At 41.9% G+C, this 21,633-nt stretch overlaps 1 protein-coding gene across 2 annotated transcripts in view; it reads right to left on the bottom strand.

Moving 5' to 3' along the window:
* Nucleotides 1-21,633, bottom strand: part of LOC139331309 (storkhead-box protein 2-like) — a 162,086-nt gene that overhangs the window by 35,558 nt on the left and 104,895 nt on the right. The window contains exons 1-2 of one of the 2 annotated variants that reach the window (XM_070962721.1): nt 19,611-19,788; nt 10,139-10,291 (exon numbers count right to left, since the gene is read on the bottom strand). In XM_070962721.1, the coding sequence (XP_070818822.1) occupies nt 10,139-10,271 (133 nt within the window). In that variant the 5' untranslated portion in view covers nt 10,272-10,291; nt 19,611-19,788. Of the gene's footprint in view, nt 1-10,138; nt 10,292-19,610; nt 19,789-21,633 lie in introns of those variants that run through there. The other variant, XM_070962720.1, reaches the window with a different exon arrangement.

Raw genomic sequence — 21,633 nt, 5'->3', positions numbered from 1 at the left:
TCCAAGAAGTTTGTGAACGAGCACTACAATAATGTGGATGATTAAGCATAATTATATTTAAAAAACTGCACAGGGTGCTCTACTAGACAAGCAGTTTTTCTTACAGCAGTGGAGGCTATGTGCAGATCTAATGAACGACTCAGCAAAGCTGACACTGTAATAATGACTGCTCCTCCTGGTGGACTGATCGAGCGAGTGCAGGTAGTTTCCGCAAATGGAGCTTAGGGGCGTTACGAGTTGGCCCCGCGCCGATGACGTCATCGCGGGGGATCTCATTACAGTCACGAACCCGCCTACTGCAGAGCAGGGACCGGTCACGGACCCGCCAGGGCCCCAGCATGAAATTAGGGGAATTTCGAGGCCGCTCCATCTGTAGACTACGCAAAAAGCACAAAAAAGAGCTCACATCCAACTACTACTACATCCATACTACAACGCTTGCTCCAGCAAGTCGACATCCACATCGACAATAGATGCTACTAGCCTCATTTTCACAACTTAATTCCAACTCAAGTCCAAGTCTCAAGTCTACGGTTCTGGGGCCATATTCACAAAACATCTAAAGACTGAAAGCAGACCCTAATTGGCTAAGTTGGTTAGGTACTTAGTAAGTTAGGAAACTCCAAACATGCAATTTCACAGTACCAGAAAAACTTCAGGAAGCTGCTCACAATCACTGTACCAACTCCTTCTAAAAGTACAAATTTGTCTTTAACAAACACAGAGACATGAGACAGTTATCAATATCAAATGAACATATTTTCAAAAATCCCTATCCTTTTAAACCCTCTAAACATCTAGTTGGGATCAGGTAAAATAAATCAAAGAATAATGAAGAAAACGTTGCATTGAAGTTAAAAGCTGACTGGTGCTGACTGGTATGTTTCTAGGTGAATATATCTTACTTAAATGTACAGTCCTGCTCACCATTATTGGCACCCCTTCATTTTTTGCATAACCTCGACAATATCTTCAGAAATAAATGGAAATGTACCAAATTTATGTCATCAGGATCTTTTAATTGTAGGTCCAAAGTAATTTAACAAAGAAAATAGTTTTTTCAACTTATATATTGTAGTTTCAAAGAAGAAACTGAAAAAAACAGCATGTGCAGCAATAATGGCACCCCTCTTTAATATTTGGTTGCACACCCTTTGGCAGTGATGACAGCCTCCAAATGTTTCTTGTAACCATCTATAAGTTTCTTGCACTTCTCAGCTGGTATTTTCTCAAACTCTTTCTTTGCAAATTGTTCACGCTCTTGAACATTTGCAGGTTTCTTTTCCCCAATGGCAGATTTCAGCTCATACCAAAGATTTTCAATCGGATTGAGATCAGGACTCATTGCTGGCCATTTTAAAACAGTAAATTTTTTCCTTTTAAACCATTCCTGTGTGCTTTTGGATGTGTGCTTTGGGTCATTGTCTTGCTGGAGAGTCAAACCAAGTTTTCTTACACTGGGTAGGACATTTCGCTCTAAAATGTCATGATAATTCTCTGATTTCATGATTCCTGTGATATGGTCAAGGCCTCCAGTACCAGATTCAGCAAAGCAGCCCCACAGCATTATGGATTCTCCACCATGCTTAACTGTTGGTAAAGTGTTCTTTTCCTTGTATCCTTCATTGCGTCAAAAGCTCTATTTTTGTTTCATCTGTACACAGAACATTTTCCCAGAAGGATTGTGGTTTGTCCAGGTGCTCTTTGGCAAAGCTTAGTCATTCCTTTTTATGTCTTTGCCTCAGCAATGGTGTCTTCCTTGGCCTTCACCCATAAATCCCTGTTTGGTTTAGTGTGCGGCGTATGGTGCTTGTTGAAACCATAACCCCAGACTGTTCCAGGTTGGCCTTCGGGTCTTGGATGTTTGCCGTGGTGTTTTTTTCCACCATTCGCACCAACCTTCAAAGACTTGTCTTATCAATTTTTCTCTTCCCCTACGTCCAGGGAGGTTCTTGACAGTTCCATATTTTTGAAACTTCTTAATAACATTCTGCACTGTTGAAACAGGGATACCAAGGTCTTTGGAGATGGCCGTATACCCTTTGGAGGTCTTGTGTTAGCTAATTATCGCACTTCTGATGTCCTCAGATGTCTTGTCAAAGGAACAGGGGATGACAGATGGCTTTTTAAAACACACAAGTCATCATTCATTGGCTAATTCATGTCACATGGGCACAGACAATTTATCACAGGTGATTTTCATTTGTGATTTACCAAAGGTGAGTCACAATGTGTTTCCATACTGATTTACAGCAAAGGGTGCCAATAGTGTGACACAGCAAGCTTTAAGTTTTTCAATTTTTTCCTCCCATCGTTCATTATTTTTAATTGTTGTTTATCATTTGCTCTTTTGTATCAAACACGAGTTCCCTATAGAAAAAAAAAATGTTTCACTTGATTCATGTTTTTCAGAAGATATTCAACATTATGTACTCAAACTTCATGGGTGCCAATAATGGTGAGCAGGACTGCATTTATATTTTTTTGGATATTGTGACTATTTGCACTTCTGGTTAGATGCTAAACTGCATTTCGTTGTCTGTGTTGCACTCTGACGATGACAATTAAGTTTAATCTAATCTAAAGTATCACTTTTGGTGGAACAGGCAAGCTTACTGCAATGTCAAAAGTGTCAGAGCAATCACATTAGTGAAAATGATTTGATGATATATTGTCCCAAATGACAGAAATTATCTCTCAAAATCAGGATGACGAGATGACTCAGCTACAGACTGACACATTAATATAAACTCAGTGACTGTATAGCAGCTGTACTAACGTGTGTGTGTGTGTGTGTGTGTGTGTGTGTGTGTGTGTGTGTGTCTGCATGTGCGTGTCTGTTGCCTGTCATTACATCATGTAAGTGCAACTACTTTGGTGACATGACGCAAGTTCTCTAAAGAGGGAAACCCAGAGCTGACTCTCTCTCTCTCTCTCTGTCTCTCTCTCACACACACACACACAAACAAACAAACAAACAAACACACACACACACACACACACACGCACACACACACACACACACACACACACACACACACACAAATTCGATTATGCCTTCTTAACCCACATGGATTCAAATATCTATTTTTGCGCATTATGTCAATGAGAGGGAAAAACAATACGAAAGACACACTACTTGTACATTATTTCACCATAAACGTATCTTTTAAAAGATCTACATACCCACACATTACAAAATAAACACATAATGTCCTTTTTCTTGTTGTTGAATTATTCACTTGTGTCAACCTGACCTACATTTCATTTTCAATCAATGAAAGTAACATTGTGGACAGAGTTTCTAATTGGAAGTTTTCAATGTCAGACAATCAGGAGGAATTCTGATTTAGGACCCTATTTCCCATGTTTTGGTGTCAACAATTTTTTAGATTTTTCCAGTATTTAGCAAGAGTGCTGCAGCTAGCCACTATGAAATGGGCTGCAATGTAATCCCTGCATACAGTAACATACACCCAATAAAAGTGGTTGTTTTTGCCACTGACAGGCTCAGGCTTGTTACTGTAGTATACGTTTTATTTTTGTGATACTGTGATATAATACATTACCATAAGAAAATCGTAAGACATACTGTGATATAAATTTTAAGTCACAATGCCTACTCGTACTACCAACTCACACCAAGTGTGAAATGTAGTTAAAGTAAAAACAAAGCAAAGCAAAAACTGCTCAACACTGACAGATACACATACTGACATAATATACAGTCATGAAAAAAATTATTAGACCACCCTTGTTTTCTTCAATTTCTTGTTCATTTTAATTCCTGGTACAACTAAAGGTACATTTGTTTGGACAAATATGATGACATGTGTGATATGAATGACAACAACAAAAATAGCTCAAAAGAGTTTAATTTAAGAGCTGTTATCTAGACATTTTCCATGGTTTTCTTGATAATAACCAAAATCACTTAAGTTATTACAACAAGAACTATGGCACTGTACTGCCAAAAACAGTGCTTTTAGGCATTCCATGTTTTCTTTTCTGTCTGTTAATCATATGATACACACAGGAGTTGGTACTTGATTGCATAACCATTGTTTTTGATGACTGCAGCCATGCGCCTTGGCATGCTTTCCACCAGCTTCTTACATTGTTCTGCTGTCACAGCAGCCCATTCCTGTTGCAAAATTTCAAACAAATTTGCTTTGTTTTAGGGCTTGTGGTTCTCCATTTTGAGTTTGATGATGTTCCCCAGGTTTTTAATTGGATTTAGATCTGGTGATTGAGCAGGCCAAGGCATGGTTCGAATGTTCTGGTTCTCTATCCAGGCTTTAACTGGCCTTGCCATGTGGCAAGGGGCACTGTCTTGCTGGAAAATCTAGTCATTCGAGGCAGGAAAGTGTTTATCAGCTGATGGAAGAAGACCGTTTTCAAAAGTAGCCCTGTACGTGACCTGGTTCATTCGCCCTGCACACAATTGCATTTGCCCTGTTCCACCCATACTGAAACAACCCCAGATCACCACCAATCCACCCCCATGTTTTACTGTAGGGGCAAGACAGTCTGGTTTGTAGGCTTTTCCAGGCTTCCTCCTAACCATTAAGTTGGCTGGAGTGGGCATCAACTCAAAATTGGATTCATCACTGAAGAGAACCTAAGCCCAATCATCAACAGTCTAATCCTTGTGATCCCTAGCAAGGAGTAACCAGGCCTTCCTCTTCCTTTCGTTGGAGAAGGGCTTCTTCTGTGCCCTGTGTGACTTCAAACCAGCTTCAAGAAGTCGGTCTCTAACTGTCCTTGCTAAACAAGTCACATTTCTCAACAGTACCCACTCATTTTTAAGGTCCCTGGAGGTCTGATGACAATTCCCGACACAGGAACAGATGAGTGCACGGTCCTCTCGTGGGGTAGAAAGACGTTTCCTGCCTCGACCTGCTAGCAATTTGGTAGTACCATGTTCGGCTTGCTTTTTCTTGGTGTGATGAATGGCTGTCTTGGAGATCTTCATTTTTTTGGCTACCTGTCTCTCACTCATGCCAATTTCCAGCAGTGCCAAGATGGCTGCCTTTGTGGCTTCATATAATTCTTTTGTTTTAGGCATTATGTGAGAGCTGACAACTTCTGAGTTGTGCTACGGCTTGAATTTAAGCAGGAATTAAAATGATGCGCCAAGATGGCGCCGCGGACAGCTGCCTTGGTGTGTTGGTGCACGTTTTTTTTGTTTTGTTTTGTGTGTTAAACCTGCTTTTTGTGACGGTACCCGGAGCTCTTTCACCAGAGATGAGCTCATGAACATCAGGGTTAAAACACCACTGGATTAATTTCCTAATTTTCTGCTCCCAACAGTGGAAATTTTGGACATTCTGGTCAAAGGTGCGCTCACCTTTGCTCACGCAGTGAAATGCCAGAGGAGAGGAAAACAGGCCGGTGTGCTCGTACGTCTCCACCAGCGCGGACTACGCACAGCGTTACCAGGAATATTTCTCTCTAACGTGCGTTCACTTCCCAACAAACTAGAGGAATTGCAACTGCTGGCGGGTAAAAACAGGGACTTTTCCTCATCTGCGGTTTTGTGCTTCATCGAAACGTGGCTCTGTGGATTAATACCAGACTCTGCACTGCAGCTGGTTGGCTTCCAACTCTTCCTCGCGGACAGAGACATGGAACTTTCCGGCAAAACTAACGGTGGAGGAATCTGTTTCTACATCCACAATGGTTGGTGCAACGACGTGACAGTGATCCAGCAGCACTGTTCTCCTGACCTGGAATCTTTCATCATTAACGGTAAGCCTTTTTATTCACCACGTGAGTTTGCTTCATTCATTCTGGTTGGTGCTTACATTCCGCCACAGGCCAACGTGCAGGACACACAGCACGTGCTCGCCGACCAGATATTGCGTGTGGAGCAGACCAACCCGGACTCTTTAGTTATTGTCCTTGGCGACTTTAACAAAGGTAACCTCACTCACGAACTCCCCAAATACAGACAGTTTCTTAAATGCCAGACCAGAGAGGAGAATATTCTGGATCACTGTTACACTACTGTCAGGGATGCTTATCACGCCGCCCCCTGTGCTGCACTCGGCCACTCTGACCACATCATGGTCCACCTGATTCCTGCATACAGGCAGAAACTAATGCTCTGCAAACCCGTAGTTAGGACACCAAGGAAGTGGACCAGCGAGGCTGTGGAGGATCTCCAGGCATGTTTAGACTCCACTGACTGGGATGTGTTCAGGACTGATACCAACAGTCTGGATGAGTTTGTGACATCCTACATCAGCTTCTGTGAGGACTACTGTGTTCCACCAGGGTGAGTTACAAAAATGACAAACCCTGGTTCACAGCCAAACTCAGACAGCTAAGGTTGGCAAAGGAAGAGGCCTTCAGGAGTGGGGACAAGGACAGATTCAAAGAGTTGAAGTACAAGTTTAGCAAGGTGGTGAAAGAGGCTAAACGATTGCACTCTGAGAAGCTCCAACACCACTTCTCAGCTAATGACTCTGCGTCTGTCTGGAAAGGGCTCAGGCAGATCACAAACTACAAGCCTAATGCCCCCCACTCCATCAACAGCTGACGCCTAGCCAATGACCTGAACGAGTTCTACTGCCGCTCTGAAAGACAAAGGGACAGACACTTCATCCTCCAGCACCTGGACTCCGCAGGAACCTACACAAGGATCCTGTTTGTGGATTTCAGCTCTGCCTTTAACACCATCATCCCAACCCTGCTTCAGGAGAAGCTCTCCCAGCTGAGTGTGCTTGACTCCAACTGCAGGTGGATTACAGACTTCCTGTCTGACAGGAAACAGTGCGTGAAGCTGGGGAAACACGTGTCTGATGCAAAGACCATCATCAACGGATCCCCTCAGGGCTGCATTCTTTCTCCTCTGCTTTTCTCCCTGTACACGAACAGCTGCACCTCCAGTCACCAGTGTGTCAAGCTCCTGAAGTCTGCAGACGACACCACCCTTATCGGACTCATCTCTGATGGCGACAAGTCCGCCTACAGGTGGGAGGTTGACCATCTGGTGACCTGGTGCAACCAGAACAACCTAGAGCTCAACACTCTAAAGATAGTGGAGATGGTTGTGGACTTCAGGAAAAACTCAGCATCACCTGCCCTCATCACCCTCTGTGACTCCACTATCGACACTGTGGAGTCTTTCCGTTTCCTGGGAACTATCATCTCCCAGGACCTCAAGTGGGAGCCGAACATCAGCTCCCTCATCAAGAAAGCACAGCAGAGGATGTACTTCCTACAGCAGCTGAATTCAATCTGCCAAAGACAATGATGGTGCACTTCTACACAGCCATCATTGAGTCCATCCTCAACTCCTCCATCACCATATGGTACGCTCCTGCCACTGCCAAGGACAAGGGCAGACTGCAGCGTGTCATTAGGTCTGCAGAGAAGGTGACTGGCTGCAATCTCCCGTCTCTCCAGGACCTGTACGCCTCCAGGACCCTGAGGCGTGTAGGAAAGATTGTGGCTGATCCCTCTCACCCCGGACACAAACTCTTTGAGACACTCCCCTCTGGCAGGAGGCTGCGGTCCATCAGGACCAAAACCTCATGCCACAAGAACAGTTTTTTCCCGTCTGCTGTCAGCCTTATTAACAAGGCCCGGAACCCCCCCGACACTCTTCACACCACCTCTGCCTCTACTTGTCACACTGACACTGCCATAACCATAACCCTGTGCATTACATTAACGCTCTGCTTGGACTTCCTTTTGAAAAAACAGACTGTGCTTCTGTAAAAAAAAACAGACTTGTGTATATATATTTATATTGTTATATTTTTTACTTGTTGTTATATTTTTTACTAACTGTTATATTTTTACTTTTTTAATAGCTTCTTTTTAATAGATGTGTCATGCACCAACCTCACCAAAGCATATTCCTCGTATGTGCTAAATCATACTTGGCTTTTCTGATTCTGATTCTGATTTTGAAACCACTCTAGGCCTTTGCATGTGCAGTGGTGCTTATGACATGAAATGGCCTTTTATATACCCTGGGAATAAAATTAAGCTTAAACATGTCAAATAGGACATAAAGTATTATTGAATCAGCAGAATTTTTTGTTGTGTTCATTGTATTCTTCAGGTAATATACCTTTAGTGGTATCAGGCATTAAAATGAACAAGAAATTGAAGTGAACAAGTGTGGTCTAATATTTTTTTCCATGACTGTACTTTGTCAGAAAACAGTCAGTGTACCACAGGGCATATCTACCTAGTACATGTACATATAGCAGCAAAAGACAGATACCATTGCGGCACACAGCAGATGGTGGCTTCCTGTACCAACAAAAAAAGTCTATAATATTATATATCCTCTCAATGATGCTGGTGCCATATCAAGTGAGTCACAGAGAAAATAGTTAATGAACATATGCCAACATTGCTCAACTGAAAGGTATATCTGGGTAAACACACAAAGACATGCAACATAATTAGCTCATGAGGCTCATGAGGTAGAGAGGTCGCCCACATATCAGAAGGTAGGTGGGTCAATCGCTGGCCCCTGCAGTCTACATGGCAAAGTATCCAAGGTACACATTGAATGTGAATTTTGTGTACTATTACACCCAGTTAGTGTTGCATTTATTTGTAACAGGAGAGATAGCCCAATATGAACACCCCCCTCCCCCTACACAATTAATCAACACACACGCGTGTCATTACCCTAATTCTTAACATTATAATTAAGATGAATTCCAACAGAGCACAGAACAATCAATGCAGGTTAATTCCTCAGCTCCTACCTGCTCCACTCTCAGGTTACACCAAACATCTAGAGTAAAAACTACATTGGTAGTCATGTCTCCCCTTCAATATTTTGTTTGAGAGGTGGCTTGGTCAGAGTGTATATTTTCAGTCGCACAGAAGCCACTGAATAGTTACAGAATTATCAAAGGACTATTTGTGGAGTACTACCAGTATAGAAAGCAGTATTTGCAAATCTGCCTATTACTTCAGCACCATGGATTGTTCCATGGATTTAACAAAATATCCTGTGTTATTAATTTCTATGTTTGCCATGTTGAAGCCAGTTGTTGCACACCTTTGTTTATGGGTCGTTAAGTTCCTGTGGTCGAAAAGGTCTGACAGAGGCTCAGCAGTGCTACTTCATTGGTTGCACATTCCAGTGAGCACAACTGCTAGTGTTAATAGTTGGAAACTCCCTTGTAGTAGTACTATAATATCCTACATCATCCTTATCCGAGCTGTCCCGCCTGGGGTGGTTTCCATTCAGATAATGTACTTCTTGGGTGGCAAGGTGGAACAAGTGGTAACACTGTCACCTCACAGCTAGAAAGTCCTGAATCCCGCTGTGGGTGCTGGTGGCATATCCTCCACCATGCCTTCAGTGCATGCTTGAGGAAAAAGCGTGCCTTTCTGTTTGGAGTTTGCATGTTCTCCCCGTGTTCACCCAGGGTATCCTCCTTAAATAACCCCACTAAAAACATGCAAGATCACCACCTGACCACTTGGGAGTTGGGTCCCCAGGTGCCGCTGTTGGCTGGCAGCCCACCGCTCCTGGTCTGCCATGGAGGAAGGACTGACCAAGGATGGGTTAAACGCGGAGCATAATAATTTCACGGAAGCATGGCGTGTAGTGTGCAACTCAACTCTGTGTGATAATAAAAAACATGTTTCTTCTTCTTCTTCTTCTTCTTCTTCTTCTTCTTCACTTCCCTCATTAATGTTTCACTCATTAAGTAACTCCTGCATGCTACCCTCCACGTAGAGCTTGTCACTGCCAGGTAGAAAGAAGCATGTGGACACATGATGGCTGTCTATTCACTTCCCAGGTTGACAACAAATTTCTTAACAAAATTCTACAAAGAAATACTAGCAGCTGAATGAAACATCATAATTACTCATGACGATGTTTCCTTTGAAAGTGTTGAATTATTGATGTATATGATACGTCAGCAGTATTTGAATGTTGTGGGTGGTCCAGGTGGCCATTGGAAAATAAATACAATCTCATGTTTAGTCCACTATGTTTACATAAAGGGCAATAGTAAATTATTTCATTTAATGTTACAATATTTATCAAAAGAATCCCCATTTTTACTTTCACCTGTAACTGTGCAGCAGTAGAAAGAGGTGGTGGGTGGTGTTGGCTGTTGAATAATATTGTGTGAGCTGGTATTACCTGGAAAACATGTCTGCAGGTGTTCAGTTAGGGCCTCCTGAGTGACAGGCTTATGGGCAGAGTTCATGGCAGAGATTGCCAATAGCAATACCTCTCCCAAAGGGATGAACTGTGACTGGCTGATGGGGGACATACTGATGGGTGACACATCACCTGTGGAAAGACAGAAATAAGTCACTTTGAGTGATACTGGATTGAAATCTGTAAAATCTCTAACCAGAACCTGTACAGTAGAATGAGTACCATGGATTCTCATGTCTCAGATGTGCCTTTCAGAAACATAAGAAATTAAAACATACACACACACACACACACACACACACACACACTAGGTAATGTATCCTGAGTCAAGTGACTTTGACTTATGCATTTTTAATCTGTGAAAAGGATCATTTCACAGAAACGTGAAGCCTAAATAAGATCTTATTGGTGTTATTCTATGTTTTTCATTAAACTACCAAAACCAACGTTTCAATCAATCTCTCAATACATACTGATTTCCCTACCTTGTCTGTCACACTAAGCTCTTAGACCATTTGCTCCTACTGAAGACGTAAATCTAGAAACACTAATATGTAGTTTCATTGTTTTTAAGGGCTCAGTAAATTAAAACAGCAGGCGACTGTAAGTCTTATCCAACATTACTCAAACATGAGTGTGTTTGAGCATTTCTGGCAGTAGGACAGTGGATGTGAGACAATAAGAGTCAAACTATGTTTTCATTGTTAAGAAATGTGTCACTCAGTAACTGTGTGGCTGAATGATGTGTTTAATGTTTTTGACAGCTTCAGATAGGAGGACAAGGCAGAGTTATGTGACCTTGCAATTGTTGGGCGGATTTTTGGTGACTGACTGAACAATACATGCTGCATTTACTGAAATCACAATGATCACAGAGCCACACCACATCAAGATGTGGTGTGGCCAATATAATGTAATTTCAAGCAATTCTGCTGCATTTTCACTTTCATTAATATCTATTTTTCCTTATCCAAATAAGAAGGATAGATCATATGTTAATGGGGTCTAATTGCACATATGATTCCCTTCCAACATACTACATCAGTGTTTCCTCTGCATTCATTTAGGAGTGGCGGGCCGCCATTCCTAAATCCTAGCCGCCGCTCCTTCAAATACACCACCGCCGCATGTCTCCACTTTCACAGCAGAGTCCAGCGTTAATTACTCGCGAGAGCACAGCCGTCACATCAAGTGACATCACGTCAAGCACCCAGGCACTAGGTCAGGGATTCAAAGGAGTGTCGTCTTGGAAAATAGGGCAGTGACTTACCGGAGAAAAGGTAGACTTATTAGCTTAAGATAACTCATAATAGATTTTAAAGTTAAATAAACATTCGCAAAATATTGATGGCCAGCTAATGTTACGTAACATATCGGTAGCATAAGTTAATTGGGCCCGGTGCCAACTCAGTGCCGCTAACGTGAGTAAACTAATTGATAGCATTAAACTAATGTCTACACACCATGATGTAACTGCTGATTGCATTTTCAGATGAGCTTGTTCAAATATTTCTCTAAGATGAGAAAGACAGCTGATGAAGATGACGCTAGTCAGTAGTGATGTGTCAGTCGCGAACGAAATGGTTCTTAGAGCTGGCCCTTTGAAGTAATAATAATAATAATAATAATAATAATAATAATACATTTTATTTGAAAGCGCCTTTCAGGACACCCAAGGTTGCTGTACAGAAATTATACAAACAATGATATAAAATACAAGATAAAAAACAAGATACAGTCAATAGGGACGGGGGACTGTGTGAAGCAGTTTATAGAGAGTAGGCAAGTCTGAATAGATGAGTTTTGAGTTTGGATTTGAAGATGGGCAGGGTGGCAGAGTTACGGAGGTCAGGTGGCAGTGAGTTCCAGAGTTGGGGAGCAGAGCTTTCAGCCACTCTGCTCCCCAACTCTGCGGGAGCCAGTGAAGTTGCTGAAGGACAGGGGTGATGTGGTGTGAAGAGGGGGTTTTGGTGATGATTCGGGCAGCAGAGTTCTGAACCAGCTGAAGTTTATGGAGGGACTTTTGAGGTAGGCCGAAGTGAACGATCACAGCCTCCTGCCTGGGAGCTGGAGCGGGAGCCACTTTGGGGTCTGTTTTTTTTTCCCTCGACTTTTTTTCCGTTCAAGCCGCACGTGATTGGTCAACTATATGATGTGTGGTGGCTTCAGTGTGTACACACTGAGCAGGAGGGGGAGCGGGGGTTACAGACACAGCACACGCACATGCGCGTGCGTGCACGCACACACACGCACACAGTTGAAACACAGTTGAAAAGTAATTTTCAACTGGCCATTCAATAAATAGGCTGTTAAAGTAAAATCTGCAGTCATGTGTCATTTGTTTGCGCCGTCATGGCTCCCCAGAGAGCCTGTCCCCGCTGCTGAAAAAAATCCTAGAGGAAACACTGTACATACACACATACATACATACATCTAACAAAAAATACTATGCAATGTCAATGTCAGTGATATGGAAGATGTCTGTCATGAATCATCTGGTGCTTTAAGCTGAGAATACACCAGAAGACTAGGTCAAATCTACAAGGCAAAGGCACCCATTCACAATAACAGACATCCACTTGTAGCCCTGAAGTCAGAATTTAAAAAAAACTGCATAAGGACAGACAACCTTGTAGAACTGATTAACAGTTTTGGAAGATGAAAACCAATCATACTCTGAAAGGATAAGCATTGTTGAGTGTGACTAACCCCAAAACATAAATGGTGATAATAGGGTTGGGCGGTAATCCAGTAATAAGGTATCCCGTGGTATCTAAAAATAGCAACAGTATCATTTTCATTACCGTTAAAAAAAATGCTGTGCACATAGGTCTGTAGGGGCCTAACATAATTGTAGCATCGTCATAACAAAAATGAAGTCCACTCCGTTCAATGTATCTGGTTGAATTTTTACTCAAGAAAAAGGTGACCTACACCTGAGCAGTTTTACAGATGTTTTAACACAGGTATATCCAGGCGCTCATTTGGGTGCATCTCATCCAAGCATAAGGAGAAACTCCTCAGTTGAAAACACTTTTTCAGCCTTTTTTCTGCTTGCTATTGTTCTTAGCTCTCACAAAAGGACGAAATGCAAATGAAACAGTAAAATAACACCTCAAGTGCTATCCTCTTTCATGTATAAATGAGACGGAGCGGTGAAACTAACTGCGCAGTTACACTGGTCAGTAGCTCAGCGACCCATTGGTCTATTTTGATGATCAACATCTCAATCGACCAGTCAGAGTCAAGAGAATCTAGAGGCAGCACACAAAGTCACCATAGAAACACCAATGACGATCCAGAAGGAAGTAACCCCAGAGATAGGTTATCGCACGAAGAGCGCTCCCTCCAATCTAGAAATTGGAGGGAGCGCACAGTGAGGAGGCGGGTTTGTGCGAAGTGGTGAAATCAGCAGATGCCATACGGTTGACGTGCGCTATTTTCATGTTTTTGTTACATAGAGTATGAATTATGTTTCGTTTAGGTGGCAATGCTTGGTAGGGACTTCTAGCTGAGTTTCTCCCTGTCATTCTGGTATGCTACAAGTTAGGATGAGTGCTTCCTAGAGTGAGCACTGATCATCTGAACTGCGCGCATGTCACGCTGCCCTGCAAAGTGACTTTTTAATTAGTTACATCAATACCATATACACCAGGTAAATGTGAGAAAGGTTTGACGGTATCAAGATTTGAATACCGCCCAACTCTAGGTGATAACAAACACTGAAAAAACTTGCAGTCAATTTCCACAGAAAAGTGAAAACAAACAAAAAATAGAAAATAATTCTAAGCTAACCCTTAAAACCAAGTCTCAACCCTCAACCCACCCTTTGAAGGGCCCTTTGTCTGTCCGAAAGTGAGGACCAGCAAAATGTCCAAACCCCAAGCCCATACACTCTTACTGGCTCTCACAAAGATAGCAGTGGTGTTTCTGTCAGTTTTGGGGATTTTACAAACATATATGTATGATTTGTGCCTGTCTGTTTGGAACCGAACACTCATCATTTTATGTATTTAAAATGTCAAAATATACTATCAAAAAATTGATTTTAGACTAATTTGGCATTTGCAGGAGATGCTGAAAGAAAAGGGATGAAGGACTGAAGGACCTGTGGTAGCGTTCTGTCATACACAATGGATGCAGCAGTCAGTTACTGAAGGTGCTGCTTAAGCCCCCCAGTGGCAAGTTGTTCATATGTCTAGACTGGTTTTATAGTTCAGTCAATCTTATTGTACTGTCTATCATATTTATTTGTTTGTATGTTACAAATGTCAAGTCCACCTCAGTTTCTACTATGTTTCCAAAACACTGCACATATCTGAAAACATTTCAGCAGAAGGTGAATCAGCTTGTGAACTTCCTGCACTAAACCTGCAGGAGGGGATTATAATCAGAGGAAGGTTTAATTTAAAATAAAAATGTTTAAATTGAATGTATTTTTCTCCTGGTCCTTATTTTAAATATGTCATAAAAAAAATCAATAATTATCGATATCGACCAATATAAAACACTTATATCGCAATAGAGTTTTCACCCATATCGCCCAGCCCTAGTTTCAGCATATTAAAAATAATGTGCTTCGTTGTGGCTGTGATAACATGCAGGTAGAGGACAAAGCACATACTCAAAGAGCTGGAGTTGCACTCACTACTATTTCCTTCACTAAAACACAGACTCCGGTAACACAGAGATGTGAAGGTAATACTACGAGAAACACACGCCAATTTTACAATTAAGGCATGTGGTGAATGCCAAGAGATTATCCTTCTTCCTTGTCTGCAGACCTGACCTCTAAGCAGGGTACACTGGTCCTTGCTGGTTGTCTTGCTGCACACACTGTGCAGCATCTTTTTTGTTTGTTTTTGTTGCCATTTTTGGAGTAGAGCACATCTTATTGTTTAATTAGTAATTGAATTTAACATTTTTTGCCAGCCTGTTTGACTCCCAGTTTGATCACTGAGATAGCACTGACTTTAAATGAAGTTGGTTCAATTTGAACAAAAAATAGCGTTGATGCAGTAAACTACTTTTGTCATGCTGCTGTTGCTTAGCTTGCTACATACTTTCTCTGGGGGTGACTTCGGTGTGGTGAAGCTTAATTTACATACATAGCTTAACTCACTACACTTTCCATATACGGTGAGGTCAATAAGTATTTGATCACCCTGTGATTTTGCAAGTTCTCCCACTTAGAAATCATGGAGGGGTCTAAAATTTTCATCGTAGGTGCATTTCCACTGTGGGACAGAATCTAAACAAAAATCCAGAAATCACATTGTATGTTTTTTTTAACAATTTATTTGTATATTAATGTGTCAAATAAGTATTTGATCGCTTGCTTATCAGACAGATTTCTGACCCGCAAAGACCTGCTATGCTGCTTTTAAATAGTCCAACTCGACTCTGCTCATGATTCTAATTTAGTAACACCTGTTTGAGAATAAAAATAGAACAGAAAATACAAAATAGAACTTTTTGGTCTTAACTCCATTCGCCGTGTTTGGAGGAGGAAGAAGGAGGATTATCATCCCAAGAACACCATACCTACAGTGAAGCAAGGGGGTGGAAGCATCATGCTCTGGGGGTGTTTTTCTAGACAGGGGACAGGACGACTGCACTCTATTAAAGAGAGGATGAACGGGGTTGTGTATTGTGAGATATTGGGCAAAAACCTCCTTCCCTCAGTCAGAGCGTTGAAGATGGGTCTTGGCTGGGTCTTCCAACATGACAACAACCCGAAGCACACAGTCAGGAAAACCAAGGAGTGGCTCCGTAAGAAGCGTGTCAAGGTTCTGGAGTGGCCTAGCCAGTCTCCAGACCTAAATCCAATAGAAAATCTTTCGAGGGAGCTGAAACACCGTGTTGCTCAGCGACAGCCCCGAAACCTGACAGATCTAGAGAAGATCTGTATGGAGGAGTGGGCCAAAATCCCTGCTGCAGTGTGTGCAAACCTGGTCAAGAACTATAGGAACCGTTTGACCTCTGTAATTGTTAACAAAGGCTTCTGTACCAAATATTAAAATTGTTTGACTCAAGTGATCAAATACTTATTTGACACAGTAATATACAAATAAATTGTTTAAAAAAATATCACACAATGTGATTTCTGGATTTTTTTTTTTTTATTCTGTCTCTCACAGTGGAAATGCACCTACGATGAAAATTTTAGACCCCTCCATGATTTCTAAGTGGGAGAACTTGCAAAATCACAGGGTGATCAAATATTTATTGCCCTCACTGTAGTTTGCCCAATATTGGTGTTTGTTGCTAATGAATGGAAATATACTTTATTGACATGTCACACAGTATACTGACTGTTTTAAATGTAACATACTTTGGGTTTTCTGCCAAATAAATGCTGATGAGATGCCTAACCCTACTCCTTATCTAACTCAAAATGAATCACATTACATTTAAATATTAATATACATTATGGGGTACTCCTTCCAAAACACATGTAGGCCTGTACCTCATTTTCATTCCTATTTGGAGCTATCCATCCATCCATCCATCCATTTTCTATACCTGACTATCCCTTTTCGGGGTTGCGGGGGGGCTGGAGCCTATCCCAGCTGTCAACGGGCGAGAGGCGGGGTATACTCTGAACCGGTCACCAATCATCGCAGGGCAACATATACAGACAGACAACCATTCATGCTCACACTCACACCTAAGGACAATTTCAGTCACCAATTAACCTAATGCGTATGTTTTTGGTCTGTGGGAGATAGCCAGTGTACATTTACACTGGAGTATACATCACAGGGGTTCTAATGCTAAAATTAATTAAGATAACGAAAATTATTGGTAGATAACAACTAAAAACACTCCGGGGCAACACTGTGTCTCTCAGTTAAGGCTGCTGAGAGACAAAGTCCATACCTGTAGGGGGTGGCCAAGCTTGATGAAGCTGCCAGAGGTACAGTAGGAACCTTCCAAACAGAGATTAAAATTGTCCCAGTAAAATAATCTATGCATGACGTAGTGTGAGTGGAGCCATGTGTGCAAGCTGAGAAGTCAAGAGAACAGCAAATTCCACCAGCTAATGTAGAAATTGGACTGGGAATAAAGTTTTCCCATGGTGGCCTTTCAGTGAGTTAGAAAGAAGGTTAAAACTGTGATTAAGCAGTTCAGACTGCAGGTAACTGATGTTGTTTATACCAACAAGTATCACAAGCTTTGTTGCTGTAGGATGGTTTTCCAAGAGGCTGGGGGATGTTTTTAGCCACATCATTCACAGCAAAAGTAAAAAGTATTTGCTTATTCTGCCCTGATATCACTGATGATGGAATCACCAAAGATCAGCATCGTCAGGGCAGGGGATTCCACTGATGGTGTTTCTGCTTGGGGGAGAGATGATTCCAGGTGTAACATGCTCAACCATCCTGAGAGGTAGAGCAGTGGTTGTGACCCACCAGGAGAGATGAGGGCCATGGAAGGCACCTGAGCTGCCAGGCCCAGGGTGCAACAAGGGCCACATGTATGGAGTGAAGCAACCATCCAAAAGCATTCCTGGACTGCCCAGCACTCCAAGACCATGATCATAGGCAGTGGGGGCAAGCAATCAGTGGCTGCAGCACCATCTTTACTGGTGCCCTGAAGCTGGCTTCCTGGGCTCCTACAGCACTGCAAACCATCAATCTGAACTTGAGAGGTTGATTTGTCAAATTCCTCCAAAGCAATGGACCAGTTAGCTGGGTGTGGCTGCAAGCGGAAAGAGTTTTTACCAGTTTTTCTCTCTACTAGGTTTCTGGATGTCTCACTGGTCCTTTGACAATCAAATGGTTGTTGGCTGACCATTGAGAGGCAATCTGTGCTGAAAAGGCCAAAAAAGTAAGATCCTGGACAGAGAAGTGTGTAGGACTGTCAAGACAGAGAGAACTGCAAGTTACTCAACTTTGTCAAACAAAGCCAACTTCAGGTAAAGCTGTTTATTTTCTGGTCTCCCACAAGATACACACAAGTGACATCATCACTGATGCCAGTCATCAAACACATTACTAAAAATCCTTCTGAGAACAACTGGAATAACTTAATCTGAAGACTTCAGTTTAGAATCTTCACATATTATACACCATGATTTTATCTGCATCAACACCAGTTGACCCTGACTGGAGGGGACCTGTGTAAAGTAAAAGAACTGGGAATGAGACAGTAGTGTATGGTATTTTTTTGTCTTTTTGCAGATAATTTCTACCCAGAACCTGCACAGAATTTATGGATGTTTGATAAACCTGCAGTCTCCAAGGCCAAGCTAACATACATCGATCATATTTTCGTCAGGGTTATTTTTCTCTGATATGACAGCTCCTTCAGAGTCAGAATGCTGTCATACCCAAACCTAGAAATCAATATCCAAATTAGTTCTTAACTAATTTTTTCAAATAATTAAGAAGGTGCATCTCACTGCTTTATTTGCATGTCTTTAAAAATCAAATATTACACCTCAAACATGTGGGACAACTTATGGTTTGCTGTGCTCTTCATTTAATAGAGCACCTCAAATGGGAGACTGTTCTTGACAAATTTCCTCTCTAGAGAAGAATCAGGATGTTCTACTTTTTTCACAGGCTTTCTGTGGGGTGCCCCTTTAATTTAGCTAAATAATATCCAAGCTTAAAAATAAAAACGTATTAATGAACAACCACCACCACCACCTCTACTACTGCTGTTTTTATTTACTACTACTATTGCTACTACCACCTTCTGTTATGAGTATAGCTTTATTTGTGTTTTGACAAATTCTGCTACTGCAAGTGATCCGGTCCTGGCAATGAAATCACTGAGTTAAAGAAGAGCCAGCTGTTAGCTTGCAGCTTTGCTAACTTCATTACTACTATACTGTCAAAACACACACACACACACACAAAGAGAGAGAGAGAGAGAGAGAGAGAGAGAGAGAGAGAGAGAGAGAGAGAGAGAGAGAAACGGAGATTCGGGACAAGAGGAAGAGAAATGATATGCTGGTTCTAGAGATTAGGAGAGAAAAACTGTGATGCAGAAGAACGAGAGGAAGGTGGGAGCACACGACTGTGTGAAGCATAGTACACAATACAAAGATAGTAAGAAAGTGAGAGTAACAGAGAGAGAAGGTTGGAACATTGATCGTTCACGTCTCTCACTGCGGTGGTAGTAAACAATCAGTCAGCCTCCTTTGTCCAAAGCACTAAACCACACCCCCTCCTTTTGTCATGCGCTCCCCCTACCTCCATCTCTCATCATTTATTTCTGTTTCCCTCCATTTCTCGTACTTTCTACAAACCTAAATTATCTCTCTCTCCTACAGTATGTCTGCATCTATCCTATCACTCATCTCTTTCTCTGTTTCTCTATATGTAGTGCTGTGACGTTATGCCGCTAATGCTAACTAGCAGCTGCTGCTAACAAGCTACCTGGCGAAAGAGTCACACAGACGGAAAACAGACAGACAGTGCGACAGCCAGACTCATACCTTAGTTAGCAATAGTCCACTCCCTTAAAAAAGAGAATCCGTTAAAAATGCCTTGTGCAGCTTCTGATGGTAGTGCGGCTCTCTCCCAAAAACACGCACACACGCAAACTAGCTCATCGTCCTCTCTCTCACACATACTCTGCTTCTGCTACTCCTCCCCCTCCCTTCCCTTCCCCTCCCCTCCCACACGCAAACACACACAAGCGTCGTCCTCCAGTGTTCCCCTCTCTCTTTCACACTCTCACATGCACAAGGCCCCCCTCAATCCTTTCCCACTCACACACAAATGGGCGTTCAGTCAGGGCTACCCACAATTCCTTGCGCCACACAAAGCCAAGGGGGTGTGACCAATCACACACTGCCTCACTCTGCGCCGTGTTTTTTTCGCTCCCTCACGGTGTAAAGCCCACCGACATGCAAACTTGTGGGCGGGCTGCCGAGAGGGTTGCCATGACAACGCATCCCCAGTTGCTCTTTGTTGCTATCACTTGTATATTCACAATGTATACGCGCAATCTCCGCAGTCTTTTTCCTTTAAAGTCTCTGTAGCGTGTGTCTGCACTGCTATGTTAATCTCTGCTGAACTGTGTGTGAGTGTGTCTGCACATGCTCTCTTAGCCGGTGTTGCAGTATTGCAGCTGGGTTCTGGTGTGACCCAGTTAGAACACTAAGGCTGGATGTAGGACAGACACACACACACACGTCCATCAGAATATAACTATGAAACTACCATTTACATAAATATAACAGCTACATAAATATAACAGAGCAATTACAGTGTAATCACTGTGTTGGTAGTAAACAGTCATACGTGTGTGTGTGTGTGTGTGTGTGTGTGTGTGTGTGTGTGTGTGTGTGTGTGTGTGTGTGTGTGTGTGTGTGTGTGTGTGTAGCCCTTGTTATCATAAGGAAGTTGAAGAAGTTTTACATATTATAATATACATGTTACATTTATTACCACATTATGTTCACTGTACAGTTACATATTGATTATATTGATTAGACAGTTATTATAGTACATATTGGTCATATTACAAGTATATCACTCATATAGGCATATTTAGGAAAGCCATCTACTGGGTGTAGTTTAGAGTAAAGCCAAGCTATCTAAGTGGTTATCACTTTATGTATCACTTTATTCTCAACAACAAGAAAGCATCCCTGCGTGATATTTTGTCTTCATGTTTCCTGCTGTATTGTGTTGGGCAATTTCTCCTCCTTGACTCCACCTCCAACCTTGCAGTGGTTAACAAATTTCCTGTTAAAATTGCCAGGGATGAATGGAAATGAGAAACTTTTTTTCTGTGGAAGCATTGCAAACATTGACCACTACTAGTAGGTAAGACTAATTGATAAATCAGTTTCCTGCACAGCGCCAGTCACATTCATGCTGATTGGTCAGAAAGGTTGGTATTTGTGTTTTATTTGTATTTATGAACATGTTGGTATTTGGTATACAGTATATGACGCATATTCATTATAGCATTCCACAATTACCCAGAGTGTGCAGTTGAAGATTCATGAATCAAGCCACCCATGCAATGCACATTTAGAACAAAGGGATGCTGGATACAGGTTTAATATACAAGTTCAGAGGGACAACTCTGAACTCTTAACTTCTTAACATCAATACAGCAATTAATGTTAAGAAGTTAATATGTTTCAAGGCTGAGAGTCCTAAGGAATCTCATGATTTGATTTGATTTGATTTGATTTGATTTGATTTGATTTGATTTGATTTGATTCAATTTGATTCTGACTCTCAGAATATCATTTGATTCAGAATTGATTCTCAATTCAAAGTTAAATTTAGATTTCAAGGAACAGAAAGGCGAGCACAATTTTCAGGAGCTTCCTCTAGCGTTTCAATTCCATGGAATTGCAATATGAAGCATGACTGGCAGTTAAGCTATGTGGTCTTGATTAAAGTCTCTGTCTGACAAACAGTAACAAACAGAAAGTGTCTGGGAGTGCACAGTTTTGTTTTGTTGTTTAACTAAAATAAATGAAACTGAACTGCAAT

Source organism: Chaetodon trifascialis, chromosome 5 (genome assembly GCF_039877785.1).
Source record: "Chaetodon trifascialis isolate fChaTrf1 chromosome 5, fChaTrf1.hap1, whole genome shotgun sequence".
Classification (NCBI taxonomy): Eukaryota; Metazoa; Chordata; class Actinopteri; order Chaetodontiformes; family Chaetodontidae; genus Chaetodon; species Chaetodon trifascialis.
This window is presented reverse-complemented; position numbering and strand designations above follow the sequence as displayed.